The sequence below is a fragment of the Pleurodeles waltl genome, chromosome 5, assembly GCF_031143425.1.
Source record: "Pleurodeles waltl isolate 20211129_DDA chromosome 5, aPleWal1.hap1.20221129, whole genome shotgun sequence".
In the NCBI taxonomy this organism is placed as follows: Eukaryota; Metazoa; Chordata; class Amphibia; order Caudata; family Salamandridae; genus Pleurodeles; species Pleurodeles waltl.
Window position 1 is genome coordinate 14,831,687 of NC_090444.1, and position 22,325 is coordinate 14,854,011.

A 22,325-nucleotide genomic window follows, 5' to 3' on the forward strand; every position below is an offset into this window, starting at 1 on the left:
CTTAGGATCTGCAAAACAAGTACCAATGGCGTTGTGGTGTGTGCGCTGGCTGGATTTCTCGATGCAATATGGCATGTAAGAGCAAAACCCTTAGAGGCACCCCATGAATAGGTGTCTGACTGTACACAATAATGGAAATGTTATCTCTGTAGGGAATAATTGATATCAACCTTAATATTGTTACATTGCTTTTTATCTCTTTTTGCTTTCTTAGACTTTTGGGGGAAGGTTTTTATATCACTCTTTTTTTATTGATGGACTTTTATTATCCTGATCATCTTAATAATTTTGTATTCTTATTGCTCCTTCTGAATATTTTATAGATAGAGTGTTTTATATTATAGTGTTCTTACTCATTTTTATATGTGTATTGTAGGATGAGCTTTTATTACCGAAATAAAGCTAATGAAATGAAATGAACTCAAAAACTAACCTATCAGCAACTACCATCAATTCCTACCAGGCAAAGTTTCACTCCCTGTCAATGCTTCCTATACATCTCTGCAGCTCTGCTAGAGCATGGGATCCAGCAGGCGACGCCTGCAAACAAGAGAGGTCAGGTGGAAGGTTCTAGAACAGTGGCTCCCATCCTTTTGACTTCTACCCCAGTCAAAAGGATAACCACACCTTATCATTATTGGAACTCGGAAACCGCCCCTGAATCATTACTGGAACCCGGAAACCGCCCCTGAATCATTACTGGAACCCGGAAACCGCCCCTGAATCATTACTGGAACTCGGAAACCCCCCCTGAATCATTACTGGAATCCGGGGACCCTGCACTGAGCCATTACTGGAACCCAGGGACTCCGGTTTAGACATAGTCAATGATTTGAACCACAAAAAAAAAAGACAAAATATACATAAACAAGCATTCATCAAACACATACACAGATGATAACACATTTTATTTAATTTGCAAACAAATAAAATAAACATTTAGGAGGAAGGTTGGAGCTTTTCTAAATTCAATTGAAGCCACACATCGTCCATAGCATATGATGATTAATGTAACTACACAGCTCCCACTAATCAATTTGAGGACACTAATTTAATTTGTTGCCCCCAATTTCAAATTCCTTGATATTTACATTATGTTTTAAAATTTAAATTATAAAGTCAGCCACTTTATATACACACACTTTTTAAAATCTGTTAATATTAGTTAATTTTCTAAACAGTCATGGACTCCCTGAGGAGAGTGGAGAAACCGACCCAGCACCTCAGTAGAGAAACTCAACTCTGAAGGAAATACACCTGATAGAGTTACTGAGAGAATTGTAGTTCTCTCAGCAGAGGCTCCAATTCTCGCCAGAGGGATATGCAAAGACTGCAGAGGGCACATGACCATGAGTGATACACAGGGCCACATTCTGGACGCTTTCACAAGTACATGATCACTGCATGTTCTCAGTGTGAGAATTCTGTGGACCATATTTACCAACAATTCATGCAACGCAATGCAGCAAGTCACCTTGGTGTGCTGACCGCATGAAACGGAAATGGCAGAAATGGGCTGTATTTACCATTGCAGAGCGCATTCCTAGGCCAATGCAGGCACCCGGGCACCCGTGCACCATTTTGCAAGGATGCCTGCATTGTAGGCAGGAAAAACAATCCCCAGAGGCATTGTCCTCTTTCTGCAGAAAGCATCATCAATGGAAAGAGGAAAATACTAGAAACAATAAACCTATGTGTCCTCTTTATGCCTCCCCTGGGGACGCGTAGGATTTTGACACATTCCCAGGTCCACAACTAATGGTAAATGTGGGAATGCGACAAAATACAAGGACAGATGTATGGGAACACCCACACTCCACCAATGGCATGCCTCCATGCCACAGAGTAACGCAAGGCAGCAATTTGCACTGCCTTCCGTTACTCAAGATTTGTCAAGTCATGCAGGGCCACACAAGGTGGCTTGTGCCTTGATGAATCTCATTTAGGTTTTATGTCATTCTTGCGCCCCCTTACGTGGCACAAAGTCAACACAAAATATTAATAAGTCTGGCCCACAGTGTCCACCATCACCTGTGATGTTGTGTTTCACAAAACCTAGGAACGTGAAGATTCCCATGTGAAGGTCCTTGGACATCCAATGCTGAAAGCTCAGCAAGAACTGGAGGACACCCACTCGGAGGTTGGTCAATCTGTGTGCCGAAAGAGGAAAGCAAGGAGAAAGGAAGACAAAAATGGGGAAAAGAAAGGGAGGGTGGAGAAGAGGCAGAGAAGACGGTGGAAAGGAAGCAGAGTAGAACACATCAAGGTTGAGTGCTGGCTGACAGAGTAAATTAGTTCCAGTATTACTAGACGCTTACTCCAGTTTCTGTAGTTTGCAACCCTGGTGTTTCAGTCCTTGGCACAGCTGGCTCACTCCAGGGTCTCCCAGTTCATTACCACTCAAGTCCAGCTCCTGGAGAGAAGAACTGGTACAGAGAACAGAGGAGAGGGCTGCACAGGAGGAAGCAGTGAGGTTGGACATGAAGAACCTGCAGAAGATAAAGAAACCAGTGGGTGGATGCACAAACAAACTACAGAAAACAAAGGAATCAGTGAGGGACCTCACCCACAACCTGCAGAAGACAAAGAAACAGTGAGTAAAGACATCTACAACTTACAGAAGACAGCGGAAGTGGGGAGGAAACTCACACACAACCTGCAGAAGACAAAGGAAGCATGGAAAGATCATAATAACTAAAGTAAGATGCAGAGAGAGAGAAGACCCACAACCTGCAGAAGACAGAGTAACCAAAGAGGCAGAACATCCTGAACCTGTAGAAGCTAACAAAAGCAGTGAAAGAGCACACCCTCAACCTGCATGAGACAAAGAACTCAAACTGGGGTTGTAGCCAACCAGAATCCTAAGTCAAACCACCTGCGCATCACACACTGACACAGCCATGAATGTAAGTCAGGCATGATCCATTTACTCACATCTAAGATAACATTAGTTTCAGATGACTGTATTGGACCCAGACATTTACTTTAAGAAAAACAATGTCATTACAGTATACAGCCCCTTACACTGCAAGCCACACCTGAGAGCTGTTTACGCAAGCGCTTCCTGGTATGAATGGCTTATCACCACACACTGCACAACTCTGAAAAATAAACAATTGTTTGGACATGTTTAGGGTAGTTCCTGCCCCACAAGCTCTTCAGCCAGGTCTTAGGTGAATGACTTATGCAGGGAGTTTGTGCCAGGAAATACAATATGCCACAAATGTTCCTTCCCCTAAAGTAGAGGCGAACAGTGTCCTCTGTTCCAAGCCAGATTCATTCCCCAACTGCATAATATGATTTAAGGTATTTCTAAAGCTGGGGTGCACTCTAGTAGAAACGTTATATAACTTTATTTAGCAAAAGCAACTTACACTGCATTAAGCCCCACAAAGATCAGAATCTGTCAAGCCCAACTTCTCACCAACAACAGGCAAGAAAAGAGCACAGAACACACTTATGCACGCACCACACAAAATCTAAACACACCCCACCGGGGAGGTGTGCAATGTGGACATAACAGCACTCTCAAGAGTGTATTACGTTGTATACTCCACGTCCACTGCATCATGTGTGATAGGAGCAATAAGTAGGAATTATGTATCTATAGGGGGGAGGGCTTACACTCCAAGGGGGCGTGGCCAACCCTTACTCTTCCTGTGGAGATTGTTGATGTTCTCTATGGAGGTCCTCCACTTAAGTATCTGCTTCACAGCTAGCAATTAAGAAGTGACAGTGATCGAAGAGCCAGCACGGGTTGCGTACTGGTACCACCACTGTATAGACTAGGACTGAGAAGATGAAGAGAAAACCTACCTTCGTACATGACCACAGCACAAAGGGAACACTTACATCAGGGTCTGTATCCTGCAGCCTGGAGACTTGAGGCCGTCACACAACTCTTCTATTCCAGAGTCCTCCAACTTGTTGAGCCCCATGTGCAGATGGAGGAGACTTTGGTTCATCCTGAGAGCCGAAGAGAGTTCCTGACAGCAGGAGCCCGTCAGGGAGCAGTTTATGATTCTGCAAAAGAAAAGGCAGTGTTATAGGGGTGGGGGCCGCCCAGTGCTGTCCTTCAAACTGGATTCAGTAGTGTAAGCCTCCTGCCCAGGTATCCTCTCCAACTGCTCACTGAGTGTGCACACGATAGGTGCCTGCGGAGGCAATGAGGTTGTGAACACAGGAGAGCAGGGTGTGTGGAAGGCCTTTTACATGATACACACATTGCTGCCTAAGGACCTGTGGTACTGTAGTGCCATCAGCACTCCCTTTGTACTCCTGACTCTACACCACTAACCTGGGTGATCATTGCAGGATGTAGCCTGTTCTCACACTCACTCAATGCCCAGTCGTTAGTCACTCCAGGGTGTAGGCAAAGGTATCATAATCACTCAATGCCCCGCCCCAGTCACTCCAGGATGTAGGCGGTTATCACACCCAATCAATGACAGATCATTAGTCACTCCAGGATGTAGGTAAAGTGATTACACCCAATTAATGCCCAGTCACCAGTATAATTTAGACACATAACACAGCCTCATTTGCAGCAAGGCAGTTAAACAGGAACACTAAATGGAAACCAGAAGACTTCAGAATCCTTTTGGTGCTGAGGTATCACTCCAAATTATACTTTTATAATGCTTATATGGTATGGTAATACTGTTATTTTAACACTAAGGAAAATTGCAGTTCTGATGTTTTAAACATCTGCCTTATGAAAGTGGCCTGTTGGATGAACAACATCTCCCTCAAACTGAATGGGGATAAGACTGAAATTCTGCTGGTGGGCCATCAACCTCATCTCTGGAGACCGCATCTGTGGTCAGATGATCTCGGTACTTCTCCTACTCTGGTCTCCGTAATTAAGAACCTCGACTTCTGGCTTGATGAAATGGGCCATCAAATCACTATTGTAGCTTCCACCTGCTTTGGTGTTTGGAGATGGTTAAGAAAAATCCTCTGCCGTCTCTGCCCAAAGAACAATAATACAGGCACTGGTTATTTCCAAGTTGGATTACAGTAACAATCTTTATCTGGAGCTCAAGGGCCTCAGTTAGGCGACGCCAGGTAGTCCAGAATGCGGCTGCCAGATTATTGTTCGAGCTTCCTAAGCATTCTTCCACCTCCACTCTGCTTCGAGATCTTCCTTGGCTTCCAGTTGAAAAGCAAATTCACTTTAAATCTCTATGATATATGCACAAAGTTATGTCGAGTTCAAGCTCACTCTGTCTCAGATCACAGGTGGCACCTCACTATCACAATCGACTTCTTCAATTATGCAATACTAATCTTTCCACAGTTCCCACACTAAGGAGAACCTGTGAAGGTGACCAGTCTTTTTCCTACTTTAGTCCCCAAGCTGTGGATCGATCTGTCCATTTCTATGAGATCCTGATGATCTTTTGATATTTTCTGATCCTCTTAAAGAGTTATCTCTTTTGAACTGTGCTTTGTTGGGAAACCCTGACTGGGTAACTTTGCGCTTTATAAACCCATATAATAATAATAACACTAAATTTTAAGGGCGATGGAATCGTTTGGCGATGGAATGTAAACCTTTCCCCTAGCACTGAATCCCCTCAGGTCTTCTCGGTTTACTGCAGGTTTCAGTCTTCAAAGCAAAGGAGTCTAAGTGCCAGAAAGGGGGATAAGATGCACCTCAAATGACCATGACCCGTCAGCACATCACCCTAGTAGGGCATTACTATACTCAGGGTCCACAGAAGATAGCTCAATGGGTCTGAGTAAATTCTGCGGTCCTTGTAGAAAAAACAATAGGTCACCTCCTAAAGTTATTTAGGGATCTGAAACCACATGAAGGGGGTCCTTTGAAAGGTAAGGAAATCTGGAACATGTCTAAGTGGGGTGTCCAGCACACTGGAACCTCTGGGGGACGATGAGAGTGGTGGGGGTAAGGGTTACTAGACAGAGTTCAGGGAATTTTAGAGAGTCTTAGATGATCACAATCGATAGTTGAATGACACTTCACAGATGGCAACCCAAAGGTGTCAGAAAATGCAGAGACCAACAGCATTCATGCCAGGGCACCCAGTAAAGTGCGTAACCCCAGGATAGCACCCACATGGAAGAAGGAGAAGACTAGCTTAGGACTACATACCATCTATAAGGTGAAACTACAATACTCATAAAACACCCGAGGACAGTTCCAATCCTTCCGAATTCAACAGATTCACACAATGAGAAGCAGCTCAAGGCCTAGTAAAGGAGGCTTAACTAGCCCGTGCTCAGCACACTGTGTCACAGGTCCACTACAGGACCATGTGTGGGAGCACAGGTGGGCAGGGCAGTGGGACAATGTTGGCACAGTTTGTGGACTCTGGCATATCCTGGGCCATGCATAACAGAGATGTTTTTGGTTCTTTGGAGTTGGTGAAGGGCGGCTAAGCTGCAGAACCTCATGGCTCCTGTACATGCTCCTTTGTAGACCACTGCAGTCTCAGTCCTCTGGGCCATGCCTCTGTCTTCTCTCGGACAGGACTAGCTCCTCCCTTTACAGGTTATCCCAGCTCCTCTTCTCCTAAACTGAGGCAGCAGCTTCAGTCGTCTCCCCTCCTTCTAGCCTCAGTCCCAGCCTGGAGGAGAGTAGAAAACGGGTGTCCCACTTCTGGGGTGTTGTCTTAAAATCTGGTGCTTCAGAGCTTTGTTCTGAAGATAAAGGTAAAATCAGTACAGGTGCCACAGTGGTGGATGAGGAGTATCCGGATACAAGGTCATGTGGGGGGAGGTGGGGTCTCTTTGGGGTTTATTCAGAGACTTCTTACATTAGGGAGAGGGGAGCGAGCAATGGTTGCCTGTGATGTGTCCTCAGGCAGCCCTAGTGGAGCCAGGCTGTCTCTGGGTAGATCAGAGCTCCTGTGACCCATTAACAGGGAGACATGCTGGCTCTGTGGCTGAGCAGATGCCTGGCCTAGCACTACCTTAATGTGTTTTGCAGGACCTCATGTACCAGGGAAAGGGCTGGGGCAGAGTCAGTCATTTACTTCCTTTAAGTGCAAATAATAAGTACTACAGATGACATGACACCCTTGACGAATGTGTGACTGCAGGGGCTTGCCTCCATCTCCTGGAATCCCGAAAATTCAGGGACCCCAGACAAGATCGTTGTGGGATAGGGTGGTAGAGCCCTTTGCATGCTTTTCATGTTGTACATGAAATAATGTTCTAACCAAATTGATGTTAGGTTGTCTGATGTTACTAGACAAAATCATACCGAGAAATTAAAAGTTTCTAGATCTGACAGGAGCCTGGACACTATGGCCTTTAATGCTGAGGGCCAAAACATGTCGACTTTTAGGTAGGGTGTAGGACCATTATCTCCACAAACACCCATTTGATGATTTTTAATCATACCAGGAACACCACAAATAAAGCGATACCTAGGTGTTCCAATGTATTTTAATATAAAATCCCCAACAGGAAATTACTCAAAGTGGTCCCTGGAACATGTTAGAGCCTATCCTGGTTTTTAAGGGACAGGGATGAGACCCGATGATGAAGCATGACACCAACAGGGTGAGTGAGGATCTACATAAAAAAAATCAAAATAGTGGTTTTGTGAATAGTAGTTTTGAATACTAATAGGATACTGCTGGTAGTGACAAACAGTTAGGAGCGCACCTGCCTGACATCCCAGCAATTAATCTGCCCCATTGCATCATGGTAGATGTAGTATCTTCAAAAAACGAACTCCATTAATTTTAAATATTTCACCTTTAAGTAGGTACAGCCTTTACTGTGCATCTCTGGACACATGTGTTTCTGGGTTAGTCCCTTCTTCAGCAGAGAACATATTTGCGGGGTGCTGGGAATGCTGCCATAAATCACCCGGTTTCAGTACCTCTTCCCTGGCCTGCTGGTGCCTGCTCCAGAGCTCGTCAGCCCAATAGCTCAAGGGAGCCTTTAAAGTCACAAACAGTTAGGAGCGCACCTGCCTGACATCCCAGCAATTAATCTGCCCCATTGCATCATGGTAGATGTAGTATCTTCAAAAAACGAACTCCATTAATTTTAAATATTTCACCTTTAAGTAGGTACAGCCTTTACTGTGCATCTCTGGACACATGTGTTTCTGGGTTAGTCCCTTCTTCAGCAGAGAACATATTTGCGGGGTGCTGGGAATGCTGCCATAAATCACCCGGTTTCAGTACCTCTTCCCTGGCCTGCTGGTGCCTGCTCCAGAGCTCGTCAGCCCAATAGCTCAAGGGAGCCTTTAAAGTCACAAACAGTTAGGAGCGCACCTGCCTGACATCCCAGCAATTAATCTGCCCCATTGCATCATGGTAGATGTAGTATCTTCAAAAAACGAACTCCATTAATTTTAAATATTTCACCTTTAAGTAGGTACAGCCTTTACTGTGCATCTCTGGACACATGTGTTTCTGGGTTAGTCCCTTCTTCAGCAGAGAACATATTTGCGGGGTGCTGGGAATGCTGCCATAAATCACCCGGTTTCAGTACCTCTTCCCTGGCCTGCTGGTGCCTGCTCCAGAGCTCGTCAGCCCAATAGCTCAAGGGAGCCTTTAAAGTCACAAACAGTTAGGAGCGCACCTGCCTGACATCCCAGCAATTAATCTGCCCCATTGCATCATGGTAGATGTAGTATCTTCAAAAAACGAACTCCATTAATTTTAAATATTTCACCTTTAAGTAGGTACAGCCTTTACTGTGCATCTCTGGACACATGTGTTTCTGGGTTAGTCCCTTCTTCAGCAGAGAACATATTTGCGGGGTGCTGGGAATGCTGCCATAAATCACCCGGTTTCAGTACCTCTTCCCTGGCCTGCTGGTGCCTGCTCCAGAGCTCGTCAGCCCAATAGCTCAAGGGAGCCTTTAAAGTCACAAACAGTTAGGAGCGCACCTGCCTGACATCCCAGCAATTAATCTGCCCCATTGCATCATGGTAGATGTAGTATCTTCAAAAAACGAACTCCATTAATTTTAAATATTTCACCTTTAAGTAGGTACAGCCTTTACTGTGCATCTCTGGACACATGTGTTTCTGGGTTAGTCCCTTCTTCAGCAGAGAACATATTTGCGGGGTGCTGGGAATGCTGCCATAAATCACCCGGTTTCAGTACCTCTTCCCTGGCCTGCTGGTGCCTGCTCCAGAGCTCGTCAGCCCAATAGCTCAAGGGAGCCTTTAAAGTCACAAACAGTTAGGAGCGCACCTGCCTGACATCCCAGCAATTAATCTGCCCCATTGCATCATGGTAGATGTAGTATCTTCAAAAAACGAACTCCATTAATTTTAAATATTTCACCTTTAAGTAGGTACAGCCTTTACTGTGCATCTCTGGACACATGTGTTTCTGGGTTAGTCCCTTCTTCAGCAGAGAACATATTTGCGGGGTGCTGGGAATGCTGCCATAAATCACCCGGTTTCAGTACCTCTTCCCTGGCCTGCTGGTGCCTGCTCCAGAGCTCGTCAGCCCAATAGCTCAAGGGAGCCTTTAAAGTCACAAACAGTTAGGAGCGCACCTGCCTGACATCCCAGCAATTAATCTGCCCCATTGCATCATGGTAGATGTAGTATCTTCAAAAAACGAACTCCATTAATTTTAAATATTTCACCTTTAAGTAGGTACAGCCTTTACTGTGCATCTCTGGACACATGTGTTTCTGGGTTAGTCCCTTCTTCAGCAGAGAACATATTTGCGGGGTGCTGGGAATGCTGCCATAAATCACCCGGTTTCAGTACCTCTTCCCTGGCCTGCTGGTGCCTGCTCCAGAGCTCGTCAGCCCAATAGCTCAAGGGAGCCTTTAAAGTCACAAACAGTTAGGAGCGCACCTGCCTGACATCCCAGCAATTAATCTGCCCCATTGCATCATGGTAGATGTAGTATCTTCAAAAAACGAACTCCATTAATTTTAAATATTTCACCTTTAAGTAGGTACAGCCTTTACTGTGCATCTCTGGACACATGTGTTTCTGGGTTAGTCCCTTCTTCAGCAGAGAACATATTTGCGGGGTGCTGGGAATGCTGCCATAAATCACCCGGTTTCAGTACCTCTTCCCTGGCCTGCTGGTGCCTGCTCCAGAGCTCGTCAGCCCAATAGCTCAAGGGAGCCTTTAAAGTCACAAACAGTTAGGAGCGCACCTGCCTGACATCCCAGCAATTAATCTGCCCCATTGCATCATGGTAGATGTAGTATCTTCAAAAAACGAACTCCATTAATTTTAAATATTTCACCTTTAAGTAGGTACAGCCTTTACTGTGCATCTCTGGACACATGTGTTTCTGGGTTAGTCCCTTCTTCAGCAGAGAACATATTTGCGGGGTGCTGGGAATGCTGCCATAAATCACCCGGTTTCAGTACCTCTTCCCTGGCCTGCTGGTGCCTGCTCCAGAGCTCGTCAGCCCAATAGCTCAAGGGAGCCTTTAAAGTCACAAACAGTTAGGAGCGCACCTGCCTGACATCCCAGCAATTAATCTGCCCCATTGCATCATGGTAGATGTAGTATCTTCAAAAAACGAACTCCATTAATTTTAAATATTTCACCTTTAAGTAGGTACAGCCTTTACTGTGCATCTCTGGACACATGTGTTTCTGGGTTAGTCCCTTCTTCAGCAGAGAACATATTTGCGGGGTGCTGGGAATGCTGCCATAAATCACCCGGTTTCAGTACCTCTTCCCTGGCCTGCTGGTGCCTGCTCCAGAGCTCGTCAGCACAATAGCTCAAGGGAGCCTTTAAAGTCACAAACAGTTAGGAGCGCACCTGCCTGACATCCCAGCAATTAATCTGCCCCATTGCATCATGGTAGATGTAGTATCTTCAAAAAACGAACTCCATTAATTTTAAATATTTCACCTTTAAGTAGGTACAGCCTTTACTGTGCATCTCTGGACACATGTGTTTCTGGGTTAGTCCCTTCTTCAGCAGAGAACATATTTGCGGGGTGCTGGGAATGCTGCCATAAATCACCCGGTTTCAGTACCTCTTCCCTGGCCTGCTGGTGCCTGCTCCAGAGCTCGTCAGCCCAATAGCTCAAGGGAGCCTTTAAAGTCACAAACAGTTAGGAGCGCACCTGCCTGACATCCCAGCAATTAATCTGCCCCATTGCATCATGGTAGATGTAGTATCTTCAAAAAACGAACTCCATTAATTTTAAATATTTCACCTTTAAGTAGGTACAGCCTTTACTGTGCATCTCTGGACACATGTGTTTCTGGGTTAGTCCCTTCTTCAGCAGAGAACATATTTGCGGGGTGCTGGGAATGCTGCCATAAATCACCCGGTTTCAGTACCTCTTCCCTGGCCTGCTGGTGCCTGCTCCAGAGCTCGTCAGCCCAATAGCTCAAGGGAGCCTTTAAAGTCACAAACAGTTAGGAGCGCACCTGCCTGACATCCCAGCAATTAATCTGCCCCATTGCATCATGGTAGATGTAGTATCTTCAAAAAACGAACTCCATTAATTTTAAATATTTCACCTTTAAGTAGGTACAGCTCCCTTGAGCTACTGGGCTGACGAGCTCTGGAGCAGGCACCAGCAGGCCAGGAAAGAGGTACTGAAACCGGGTGATTTATGGCAGCATTCCCAGCACCCCGCAAATATGTTCTCTGCTGAAGAAGGGACTAACCCAGAAACACATGTGTCCAGAGATGCACAGTAAAGGCTGTACCTACTTAAAGGTGAAATATTAAAAAATTAATGGAGTTCGTTTTTTGAAGATACTACATCTACCATGATGCAATGGGGCAGATTAATTGCTGGGATGTCAGGCAGGTGCGCTCCTAACTGTTTGTGACTTTAAAGGCTCCCTTGAGCTACTGGGCTGACGAGCTCTGGAGCAGGCACCAGCAGGCCAGGAAAGAGGTACTGAAACCGGGTGATTTATGGCAGCATTCCCAGCACCCCGCAAATATGTTCTCTGCTGAAGAAGGCACTAACCCAGAAACACATGTGTCCAGAGATGCACAGTAAAGGCTGTACCTACTTAAAGGTGAAATATTTAAAAATTAATGGAGTTCGTTTTTTGAAGATACTACATCTACCATGATGCAATGGGGCAGATTAATTGCTGGGATGTCAGGCAGGTGCGCTCCTAACTGTTTGTGACTTTAAAGGCTCCCTTGAGCTACTGGGCTGACGAGCTCTGGAGCAGGCACCAGCAGGCCAGGAAAGAGGTACTGAAACCGGGTGATTTATGGCAGCATTCCCAGCACCCCGCAAATATGTTCTCTGCTGAAGAAGGGACTAACCCAGAAACACATGTGTCCAGAGATGCACAGTAAAGGCTGTACCTACTTAAAGGTGAAATATTTAAAAATTAATGGAGTTCGTTTTTTGAAGATACTACATCTACCATGATGCAATGGGGCAGATTAATTGCTGGGATGTCAGGCAGGTGCGCTCCTAACTGTTTGTGACTTTAAAGGCTCCCTTGAGCTACTGGGCTGACGAGCTCTGGAGCAGGCACCAGCAGGCCAGGAAAGAGGTACTGAAACCGGGTGATTTATGGCAGCATTCCCAGCACCCCGCAAATATGTTCTCTGCTGAAGAAGGGACTAACCCAGAAACACATGTGTCCAGAGATGCACAGTAAAGGCTGTACCTACTTAAAGGTGAAATATTTAAAAATTAATGGAGTTCGTTTTTTGAAGATACTACATCTACCATGATGCAATGGGGCAGATTAATTGCTGGGATGTCAGGCAGGTGCGCTCCTAACTGTTTGTGACTTTAAAGGCTCCCTTGAGCTACTGGGCTGACGAGCTCTGGAGCAGGCACCAGCAGGCCAGGAAAGAGGTACTGAAACCGGGTGATTTATGGCAGCATTCCCAGCACCCCGCAAATATGTTCTCTGCTGAAGAAGGGACTAACCCAGAAACACATGTGTCCAGAGATGCACAGTAAAGGCTGTACCTACTTAAAGGTGAAATATTTAAAAATTAATGGAGTTCGTTTTTTGAAGATACTACATCTACCATGATGCAATGGGGCAGATTAATTGCTGGGATGTCAGGCAGGTGCGCTCCTAACTGTTTGTGACTTTAAAGGCTCCCTTGAGCTACTGGGCTGACGAGCTCTGGAGCAGGCACCAGCAGGCCAGGAAAGAGGTACTGAAACCGGGTGATTTATGGCAGCATTCCCAGCACCCCGCAAATATGTTCTCTGCTGAAGAAGGGACTAACCCAGAAACACATGTGTCCAGAGATGCACAGTAAAGGCTGTACCTACTTAAAGGTGAAATATTTAAAAATTAATGGAGTTCGTTTTTTGAAGATACTACATCTACCATGATGCAATGGGGCAGATTAATTGCTGGGATGTCAGGCAGGTGCGCTCCTAACTGTTTGTTACTGCTGGTAGTGATTTATTGAGGGTCTGGCCTGCTGTTGCAGAACGGACTCGGGCCAGGAGCCTGCAGAGGGAGGGTCAAGCCTACAGGAGATAGCACAGTCATCAAGTAATGAGGCCAGTGGACTCTTGATGCTGAGGAGCAAGAAGCTGCCGGAGCCCTGCATGCCAGCGTGTGCTACCACAAACATATGTTCAAACGCTCCTGAAGTACACATTAACACCTCAGATTCCTACAGTTAGTCCAATCCACTCTGAGTTGTCACTGCGCACATTACTCTAATCAACCAAGTAGGGATGTGGCCAGTCACTCAATAAATCACAATCACAGGAGATTAAAATGATTTTCAGTTGGGTAAAAGAACTTTGGGAAACACCTACCATCAATGACCAATACCTTAAAGGTGGTGCAACCTGAAGGGTCATCTTGGTAAAGTGGGGTCACTGCATCAAGGAGAAGAGAAAAACTGGAGGTGAGCACAGACCTGGTGTCCAAGGGAATGTGGATCCAACCAGGGAGGGGAACCAAATGTGGAGAAGACTGGTGAGACCTCACGAAGACAGAATCTTCTGGTTGAATGTCAACTGGTGGGAGACTTGGAGACAGGGAAATATAAAGCTTGATGGGGGTAGGGGTATTGAAGGGCTGGAGGATAGTGCGTGCACAGCTTAGCGACCAAACCTTGACATATGTATAATTACAGGGAGTTTCTCCCAGCACCCTCTACTGGGCCTATATATATTTCCCAAGGAGGCATATTTCTTACAAATATTTTATAGGAAGATTGCCTGAAACACCTAGACTCAGTATTTGCGGGCAGGAAAAATTTACGTTCCTTGGCATCTTATGTCAGATTTTAATTTTATTAGAGGTACCCATAATAAACTTAGATTTGGATGAATTAGTAGATACATTTAGTTTATAATACTACATTCTGGATCCCCCAGACTATGAATGATATCAAAGAGCCTCGGAAGTGGATGGAACCTGGTGTTGAAGCATGCCACGAATCACAGCTGAGGGTTCCAGGTGAGAGTTCCAGGTACAAAAATAATCTGTTCCTTTGTCAAAGAGCCACTTAAATGGCTATTTCTTCTCTCTTTTTTAGGGTCGAACGTGCAATAGCGCTCTGGCCCCTGTTGTAATCTCTCTGTGGACTTTTAACCACACCCATGAGTTTGGTTGGTTCGTAGGCTTGACTTTTAAAATTAGCTAGATTTCATTAGTGAAACGCATGCATACTTCATGCCTTTTATGGTGTTTACACCTCCTCTACAGCACCGGTAAACTACTGAAAACATACGAGGCTCCATGTTTTCCGAATGGCTTCTGCGCTATTTCTTTTTATTTCCTGTACAGCGCAATCTTGCTGGGCAGTAGTCGAGCGATTTGCATGACATCGACCCTGTTACATGGATAAATCTACTTTTGCTGGTTACATGGATAATTCTATTTTTACTGGTTACATGGATAATTGCACTTTTGCTGATACGTTTCACTGCGAGCAAACTTCTGTTTCCTTTTCTGTCTCTCCTTCACGGTCATGGCGACCATCGGCTCGCATACGTGAAGCTGTTTTACTTTTCATTATCAGTTTATGTGGCAAGAAAAGTATAGTTAGGAGTTTACAACACTAATAGCTATAAATAGAGTAAACGCGAGTCCCATTGCATTGCAAATGCTTGTTTATAATTAGGTTAATTACACCTACACCCTGATATGTTATGGTGTACTGTTGTTCACCACTTTTGAGATTCAACTCACTCTAAAGTCAAGTAGAATGTATTAGTAAAGAGACTCATCACTATTTGGTTCCGGAAACATCTAGAATTAGGAGCATATTTATAAGCCCCTAGTGCCATCTTGAGCTACATTAGCGTCATTTATTTTTACACTAATGTGGCCCAACGAGGCCTAAACCCTCGCGACATATTAACAAGTGGCGCAATGCATGCATTGCGCCACTTTGTAACCATTTTCGCTACATTGTGCCTGCACCAGGCACAAGATATGCAAAGGGAGCGTTCCCCCGTTACCGGGGGCCGAATAAATGGTGCAAGGAAATCTAAGAGATTTCCTTGCGTCATTTCTTATGGCACTTATAACGCCTGCTCAGAGCAGGTGTTAAAAGGGGGCTTCAAATATTCATAATAGGACCCTGTGTACTCTGCAGGAGTAGCACCAATATTATAATGACGCTATTGCCCCCTACCCTGCACCATGGTGCACTGTATCTTAGATACGTGCACACATGGTGGCGGTAGGGGGCGCTAAGGGGTGCAAAGAAAGTGCGCTGCACTAGGTGCAGCACCACTTTCCTTAAATATGCCCCAAAGATTTTAGGAAACTTCCAAGGATTTTTTTTCACTTTGCTTTTTGCTTCCTGCAAGTCTGTCAGATTATCCTGAAAAGATGATTGACCGAGGAGATGATTTAGAGTTTGGAAGAGGGGTTACTCCTTCGCAAATGTGACGGATATCCCGTCCCCTGTATTACGATTCCCATAGGATATAAAGGGGTCGTAATACGGTGGGCAGGATATTTGTCATGTCTGTGATGGATGTAGGAGGCTGGCTCTCTATGTAGTGTGAAAAACTAGGCACACTGTGCATGGAGTCCAGGCAACCACACGCTGGTTTACAGAGGTAAAAACTAGACCAACTAATGCTCTAATTTTTATGGTAGCTTGGTTAAGCAGTTAGGCTCATGTTTGAGAACTGCTATGCATTTGCTGTAAAATAATTTTAGACCAAGATCATCAAAATCAGGTAAGTACTTGAGTTATAAATTTTCAAAGTTTAGAAAATAGAAAATGTTAATTTTCTGTGCGTAATTACTAACAATGAGAATCAATGGGAGGAATACTTTAAAAATGCATATAAAATCAGGCAATGCATTTACAAATGTCTCCCTTTGCAGGTAAGTCAAGGTCGAGGTTGGGCCCTGTGGATCAGCTGGAGAAGTGTGGGCACCTCCCGGTTTCAACAGGAGCAGTGGGAAAAGGTCTCTGGAGCTGGTGCAAGGCACTGCGGGGAACCACTAGAAAAAGCACTGAACACGTGGACTTAAAGGTAAGTCCGGTGGGTACCCTTCGAATGTCGAAGTCACAAGGCGTGGGGGACCCTTAGAACACAGCTGGATTTTCATTGCAGGGCACAGGGCAGCCGGGTGCAGAGCGAATAGGTGAGCCAGGATCTTTGCGCAACGGTGCCCTTGGAAGCAGGAGGTAGGTCATGTTGAGGGTCGCTTGCAGGTCAGCAAAGGCATTTGGTGGGAGGTCCTGGTGGTTTTTGAAGCCCCTCAACTGGGGCTTCCTTCTGGTCCTTTTTCAGTCCAGAACGGACTGTCCTTCTGGGTGTCCAACACTGAGCGACTAGTAGCACAGGTTATTGCACGGTTCAGCCACTGGAGGGTGCCGTGCCACCAAACTGGGCACACTTGCTGGGTTTTTCCTCTGGGTCCGTCGGGTGAGATTTAGTCCAGCTGCAGCCTCCAGTTCCTTGGTCAGCAGAACTGGACTTCACTGGCTTGTTGGTTCTTGTTGCAGGAGAGTGATGCCTTCACTCTGGAGAGAGATCTTTGGCGATTTTTAGAAGAGTGGAGGTCCTCGGGGATTTTTAGAGTCTGTCCAATTTCCGAGCAACCCCTCAGCAGCGATTGACGAGTCCTGGATACCTCAGGCAGGTTTTGGCACTTTCTTTGTGCAGCAGGGCTTTAGTCTTCATGCCTTGGTCTTCTTTGTAGCTGGTCTTCTCATGTCCTTGGAATCTGAATCTCTGGTCTAGGGGTGCCCACTAAATCTGTATTTAGTGGGCGTTTAGGCGAGACCCTGGTAGTGACCAATGGGTCATCTACCTTTGGGTAGCTACACCCACTATGTGACCACTTCCTGTGGGCAGAGGTCACTTCCCTATTCCTGATTGGCTATATTCCTCCCATGCAAGATGGAGGGAAATGAAATGGAGAAGTCACCTCGCCTGCAGCACCTTAGAAGTGGTGCAGGCTGGGGCTGGCCACTCCTCCTTTTCTTTGTGTGTTTATCTGCCATTGCTCCCGCCAAAAGTGGGGGTTTGCAACAGCGGCATCCCTCTGCTGCTAGCAGCAGGCCTGAGGGTTGAGTTTCAAGGGTGGTATGCCCTTTGAAGCTTACCAGCAGGGCAGTGCACATTCCTGAGGAAGGAGGTGTAACACCTCCACCCAAAATGGGATTTGTTCTGGGACCCAGAGATCAGGATATCTCAACCCAGGGTTCCAGAATCATGTCTGGTGGTGGCAGGCTGGTTGTGACTGGCCAGCAACCATGCAGGGGTAATTTAGCTTTGCAGGGGTCACCTCTAAGATGGCCCCTAGGTACATTTTGTAATAAATCCAATACTGGATTCATCATTCTGAGTTGTTTGATACCAAACAACCCAGGGTTCAGAGTGGCCATCATGTAGCTGTGAAACTCATACTGACCAGTGTCCAGCACATGCATTAAAATGGCTGCTCTGTTCACTTACTATGTCCTAGGTTTGGCAAGGACACAATAGAGGCATATTGCTCATGTACCTATGCCCTCACACACAGGATAGTGCACCCTGCCTTAAGGCTAAAAGGACTTCCAGAGGTGTGACCTACCTATATTGCAAGCAGTGTATAATGGACAGGGCACACAGGCTGTGTGCCACGTTGAGTTTGCATTTCAGGATTGCATCAGGGCACCCAGCCTGCAATGGCAGTGCTGGGTGCTTCTGGATGCATGGCACTTGAGGGTGGCACAATCAGTGCTGCTGCCCGCAGGGGCCTACTCTTAGTACCCCATGCCCTGGGCATTTAAGTACCATTTACTAGGGACTTACAGTGGCAGTTAAAGGTGTTGCCATTTGTGCCAATGCATCACAACAGTTTTGGTAAAGAGATATGGCCCAGGGACCCTGGTTAGGAGGGGCCCTGGGCACCAACAGCTTTGAGACCACATCAGAGGCTAACCATGACAAAAGAGAACTGTTCCCACAACAGAATAAGCCCATCCGCTAAACTCTAGACCAGGTCCTGAATCTAAATATTAAAGTTTGCCGTGTAGTCTCACTCAGTCACTCACTTATAAATTCAGCCAGTCACAACACCAGGAGCCGACAGAGAGCACCAGACATCACCATTATTGTTGTGGCCTTTCTGAGCTGAACCTGAAGCTCCTTCAGGCAGTGGCATATTTGTTGTCATCACCAATAACTATCTCGGGCAATCGTTGAAGGAGCACTACAAGGGTAGTCCTCTTGGACCCAGCCTAGCTTCACTGGTCAAGTTTAGTCTTCCACTGCTCAGTCTGGAGATGCCACACATTAAGACAACTGAGGTGATGTGTGGGACTTGTGGCTGGCTATGCTTACTTCACTCATCAGCATTCATCTGATATAGTTAGGTTAGCGGACTGGCTAGTTTTATCAACATAAATCACATTTGTAAATGACTGTCTATGTTTTACTATCTAAATATACATCTAGTTTCTAATATATTTCATATTTCTGTTCCACAGTGTAGCACAAGAACCTTTACAGTCCCTTCAAAATATGCTCAGCTTTGTTCAAAGTAAGTGCACAGACGTGCTGTAGACAGTATGTCAATGGTAGCATGTCAAAAGGTTCTAAGTCGATTCAAGTCCTGAATAGCTTTTCAGACTGGAGGCTGCTGGTCGTACCCTTTCATAGGTCTTGGTGCTCTGAATGTGTGATCAATGTCTCAGTGTGGGCCGACACATGTCTGCTGCTCTTCACCTTGTTCTGTTTACCTTAATCGCAAGCAAACATTTTTCTATATCTGAAAAGGCAGCAATGAATGTCATGAATATAATGTTGGCATAAAGATTATAAATCAGTCTTTAGCAGGACACATTGAAACAAAGGAGAGAGCCTAGATGAGATCTGGATGAATGTGGAAGAGGCCATGTGGTTAGTTGGTGTTGGAGTGGATGGGCGTAGAGGAAATTTGGGCAAAGTTGGACTGGAAGTAGTTGGCAAGTGAGGCTGAGGATAGGATGCCAGATACCCACACATCATCCTGGAAAAGGGTCCTCACTAGAGATAGTGGAAAGAAGAATACCCAAACTGGAGGTAGAAAGACGAGGAAGGAATAGGTTACTTAAAAGGCACAAACAGTAATTGAAGGTCATAAAGTTGTAAGAAGAGCAGAAAAAATAATTCATGGGAAGAAAGCGATGTTGAAGAAATATGGACCTGCAGGTCATGCAGGAATGAGAGAGGACAGAATTTCTGAAGGCTGAAACTCTGAAAGGAAACGGACATATGGTCAGAATGCACAATAAGACAGATACACTCTGGCACCCACCTGAGCTTCTGGAGGCTGCAGTCTGGATGTCTTAGTCCCTCAGATAGGTGTCTCACTCCAGAGTCTCCCAGCTCATTACTAGTCAGGTCCAGTTCCTCTAGAGACCTGTTTACAAGGAGTGCTGTGGCGATAAACTCACAGGACGAGCCAGTGAGGGAGCAGCGCATGATCCTGCAGGGGACAGAAATCACCACACGCATCACAACTTGTGACACTGTTTCACAATCCTTCGCTCATTCAAAAAAGTCTGTATCACAACTCCAAATGCTACTGGTGGCTTTACCTGAGGCCTCCTTGAAGTTTGGACCACCTGCCACCCAGAAGGAAAGAAGGAAGTGGGGTGTTTGGTGGCTCCTCCCCAACTGTGTTAGGTGAGTGGTCTGCCTCATACCTTGTAAGTAACTAGAGTTGTCTTTCCCTGTGAGGAAGTGGGTTAGAGGACTCTATGAGCAGAAGACCTCCAGGGGCCACAATCCTTCTTGATCCCAATAGCTGATGGATGTTGTTTCTTCTTAGGCCAGTTGAAGTCACTTAGGGCTTTTAGAATTGCATGAACAACGTTCTTATATGCACATTTCTATTTGGTGTTTTTCCTTTTCTTAATTTCAGGAATTGTTTTCTTGTACTGAATAAAATGTATTTGTCGGTGTGCCTTAGGGGGAAGTCATGTTGAGATGCTCTCACATGTTGCAATACACAATGCTGTTGCTGCCTAAACCACAACTGTATTTTGTTAAATTTTGTTTACTTTCAATGGCTTATTGTTTAGTTTGTTTAAAAAATGTAATGTAATTTCCCTCATTGGTAGTGTTACAGTATCTAACATTTGTTCATGATTTATGCGTTTCCTAAAATTACTTATTTTATGTAGAAGAATTTCTACAATGTTGATTGGTTTATGCCATGAATCTTTGTTAGTGTAGCCCTACGATACTACTTCACGGCACGATGAGTGTATTATTCTCACTTCTCTGAAACTATAAAATGTGCCCTTTCTAGGGTGTGTGCCAGACCTTTCGCTGATTTCTCAGAAGGCAGATTATATGGTAGTCAGTTTAATTGATTTATTCTTAAAGACTTTTCTTTGACTTGCCAGAGGCTTTCTCAAGACTTTATCTGTTTTCTCCAAGGCAAACTAAGTGGTGGTGCTCTTGTCGATTAATCTCCTTTGATTTATAAACTGAGTAGATTTATGGTAGTTCATTATTGAACTATGTTTGGTTATGGCTAATTCACTTCTGTTATGACATCTCTCGATTAACTTTATCTTTATTGTGGATGCTGATTTGACTTTGATAAACTAATTATTTTTTTTGGCTTCTGTAATGATTCTTAATTTTGAATACATCATTATAGCTTTGGTTTTGAATATTGTCCTGCAAAGGTTTTCTTTATTTGTTCAACTCTCCATGACCTTGGGGACTCACATGGCTGCAAGCCTGTGCATCTGTCCTTCAAATTTATTAATGCAAAGTGCAGACACTTGTGAACAATATCTGCACGGGGAAGTAGAGCATGATCTGGTGCGGTTTGTTGTACAAGGACACATGCAAGTGAGGAGGCTGCTGGGGAGCCGAAGGATACTCCTTCCCAGGGTATATGAGGCTTTAACTGTGCATTAGTGAGGTTGATCAGGTTGTTTGAGATGTTCAATGAGCTTAGTGATGCAGGGAATTCGAGGTTGTGTCCGTGGAATGCAAGAATGCACCAAACATGAAGCAATGCCTGCACTTATGAAGCTGCATTGGGTGTACGTGGCTACACATGAGCATCTTAGGATATTCCTGGGCACATGGAGGTTGTGTCTCACCATCTGATGCTGTATCTTGGCATTTCATAGTGCCAGGGGCCAAGAAAGCAAGTAATTGGTGAGCACAGCGCTGTATAAACAAACTGTGATAGAATATTTGAAGGTTTGCGTAGGATGCTCTGCCTTGGCATTTGAGGTTGTGCCCAAGCATCTGAGGATGTAGCTGGGCATTAAGGCTGGAATTGGCTGTGTCTGGGCATTTAAGATGTGCCTGTACATTTGGAACAAGACATCATTATCTGGGACGATGCCAGGTCCTTTATGGCTGTACCTGGGCATGTGATGGCTCTGCTGGGGCATTTGAAACTGTTCCCGGGCCCATGAGGTGGCTGCTGGCACAGTTGAAGTGGCTTTGGGTCTTTGAGGCTGTGCCTGGACAGTAAGGACTTTGATCAATCATGTGAGGCTGTCCCTAGATTTGCAAAGGTGAATCCGGGCATCTGATACATGTGCAAGGGCACCCACAGCCGCAGTTGGGCACACACTGTTGTAATAGACATACTATTACTGTACCCTAAGTACTTAAAACACCGTGGGCCTGATTTACAAATGTAAAGTTAGACCAAAGTATAACAGACCAAACGTTTAACTTAGACCAAAAGTCTAACTTTACTACTTTTCAGTATTCACAAAGGTAAAGTTACACTAGAAGTGCAACTTAGACCAAAAGTGCAATCTAGACCAAAAGTCTAACTTTACTACTTGTAAAGTTAGACTTTTGGTCTAACTTTACCTTTGTGAAAAGTAGTAAAGTTAGACTTTTGGTTTAAGTTAAGCTGTTGGTCTAACTTTACCTTCATGAATTGGGCCACAGGACTGCAACTCTGGCATATTATGGCAGCTCCCTTTTTTAATATGGCACTTA

General features: G+C 45.2%; 1 protein-coding gene across 6 annotated transcripts in view; it reads right to left on the bottom strand.

Annotated features, from left to right (window-relative positions):
• Positions 1 to 22,325, bottom strand: part of LOC138295275 (uncharacterized) — a 304,183-nt gene that overhangs the window by 71,255 nt on the left and 210,603 nt on the right. For all 6 annotated transcript variants that reach the window (XM_069233470.1, XM_069233468.1, XM_069233467.1 and 3 more), the window contains 3 exons: positions 19,651 to 19,821; positions 3,853 to 4,023; positions 2,319 to 2,489 (listed from right to left, as the gene is read on the bottom strand). In XM_069233470.1, coding sequence (XP_069089571.1) covers positions 2,319 to 2,489; positions 3,853 to 4,023; positions 19,651 to 19,821 — 513 coding nt within the window. The remainder of the gene's footprint in view (positions 1 to 2,318; positions 2,490 to 3,852; positions 4,024 to 19,650; positions 19,822 to 22,325) is intronic.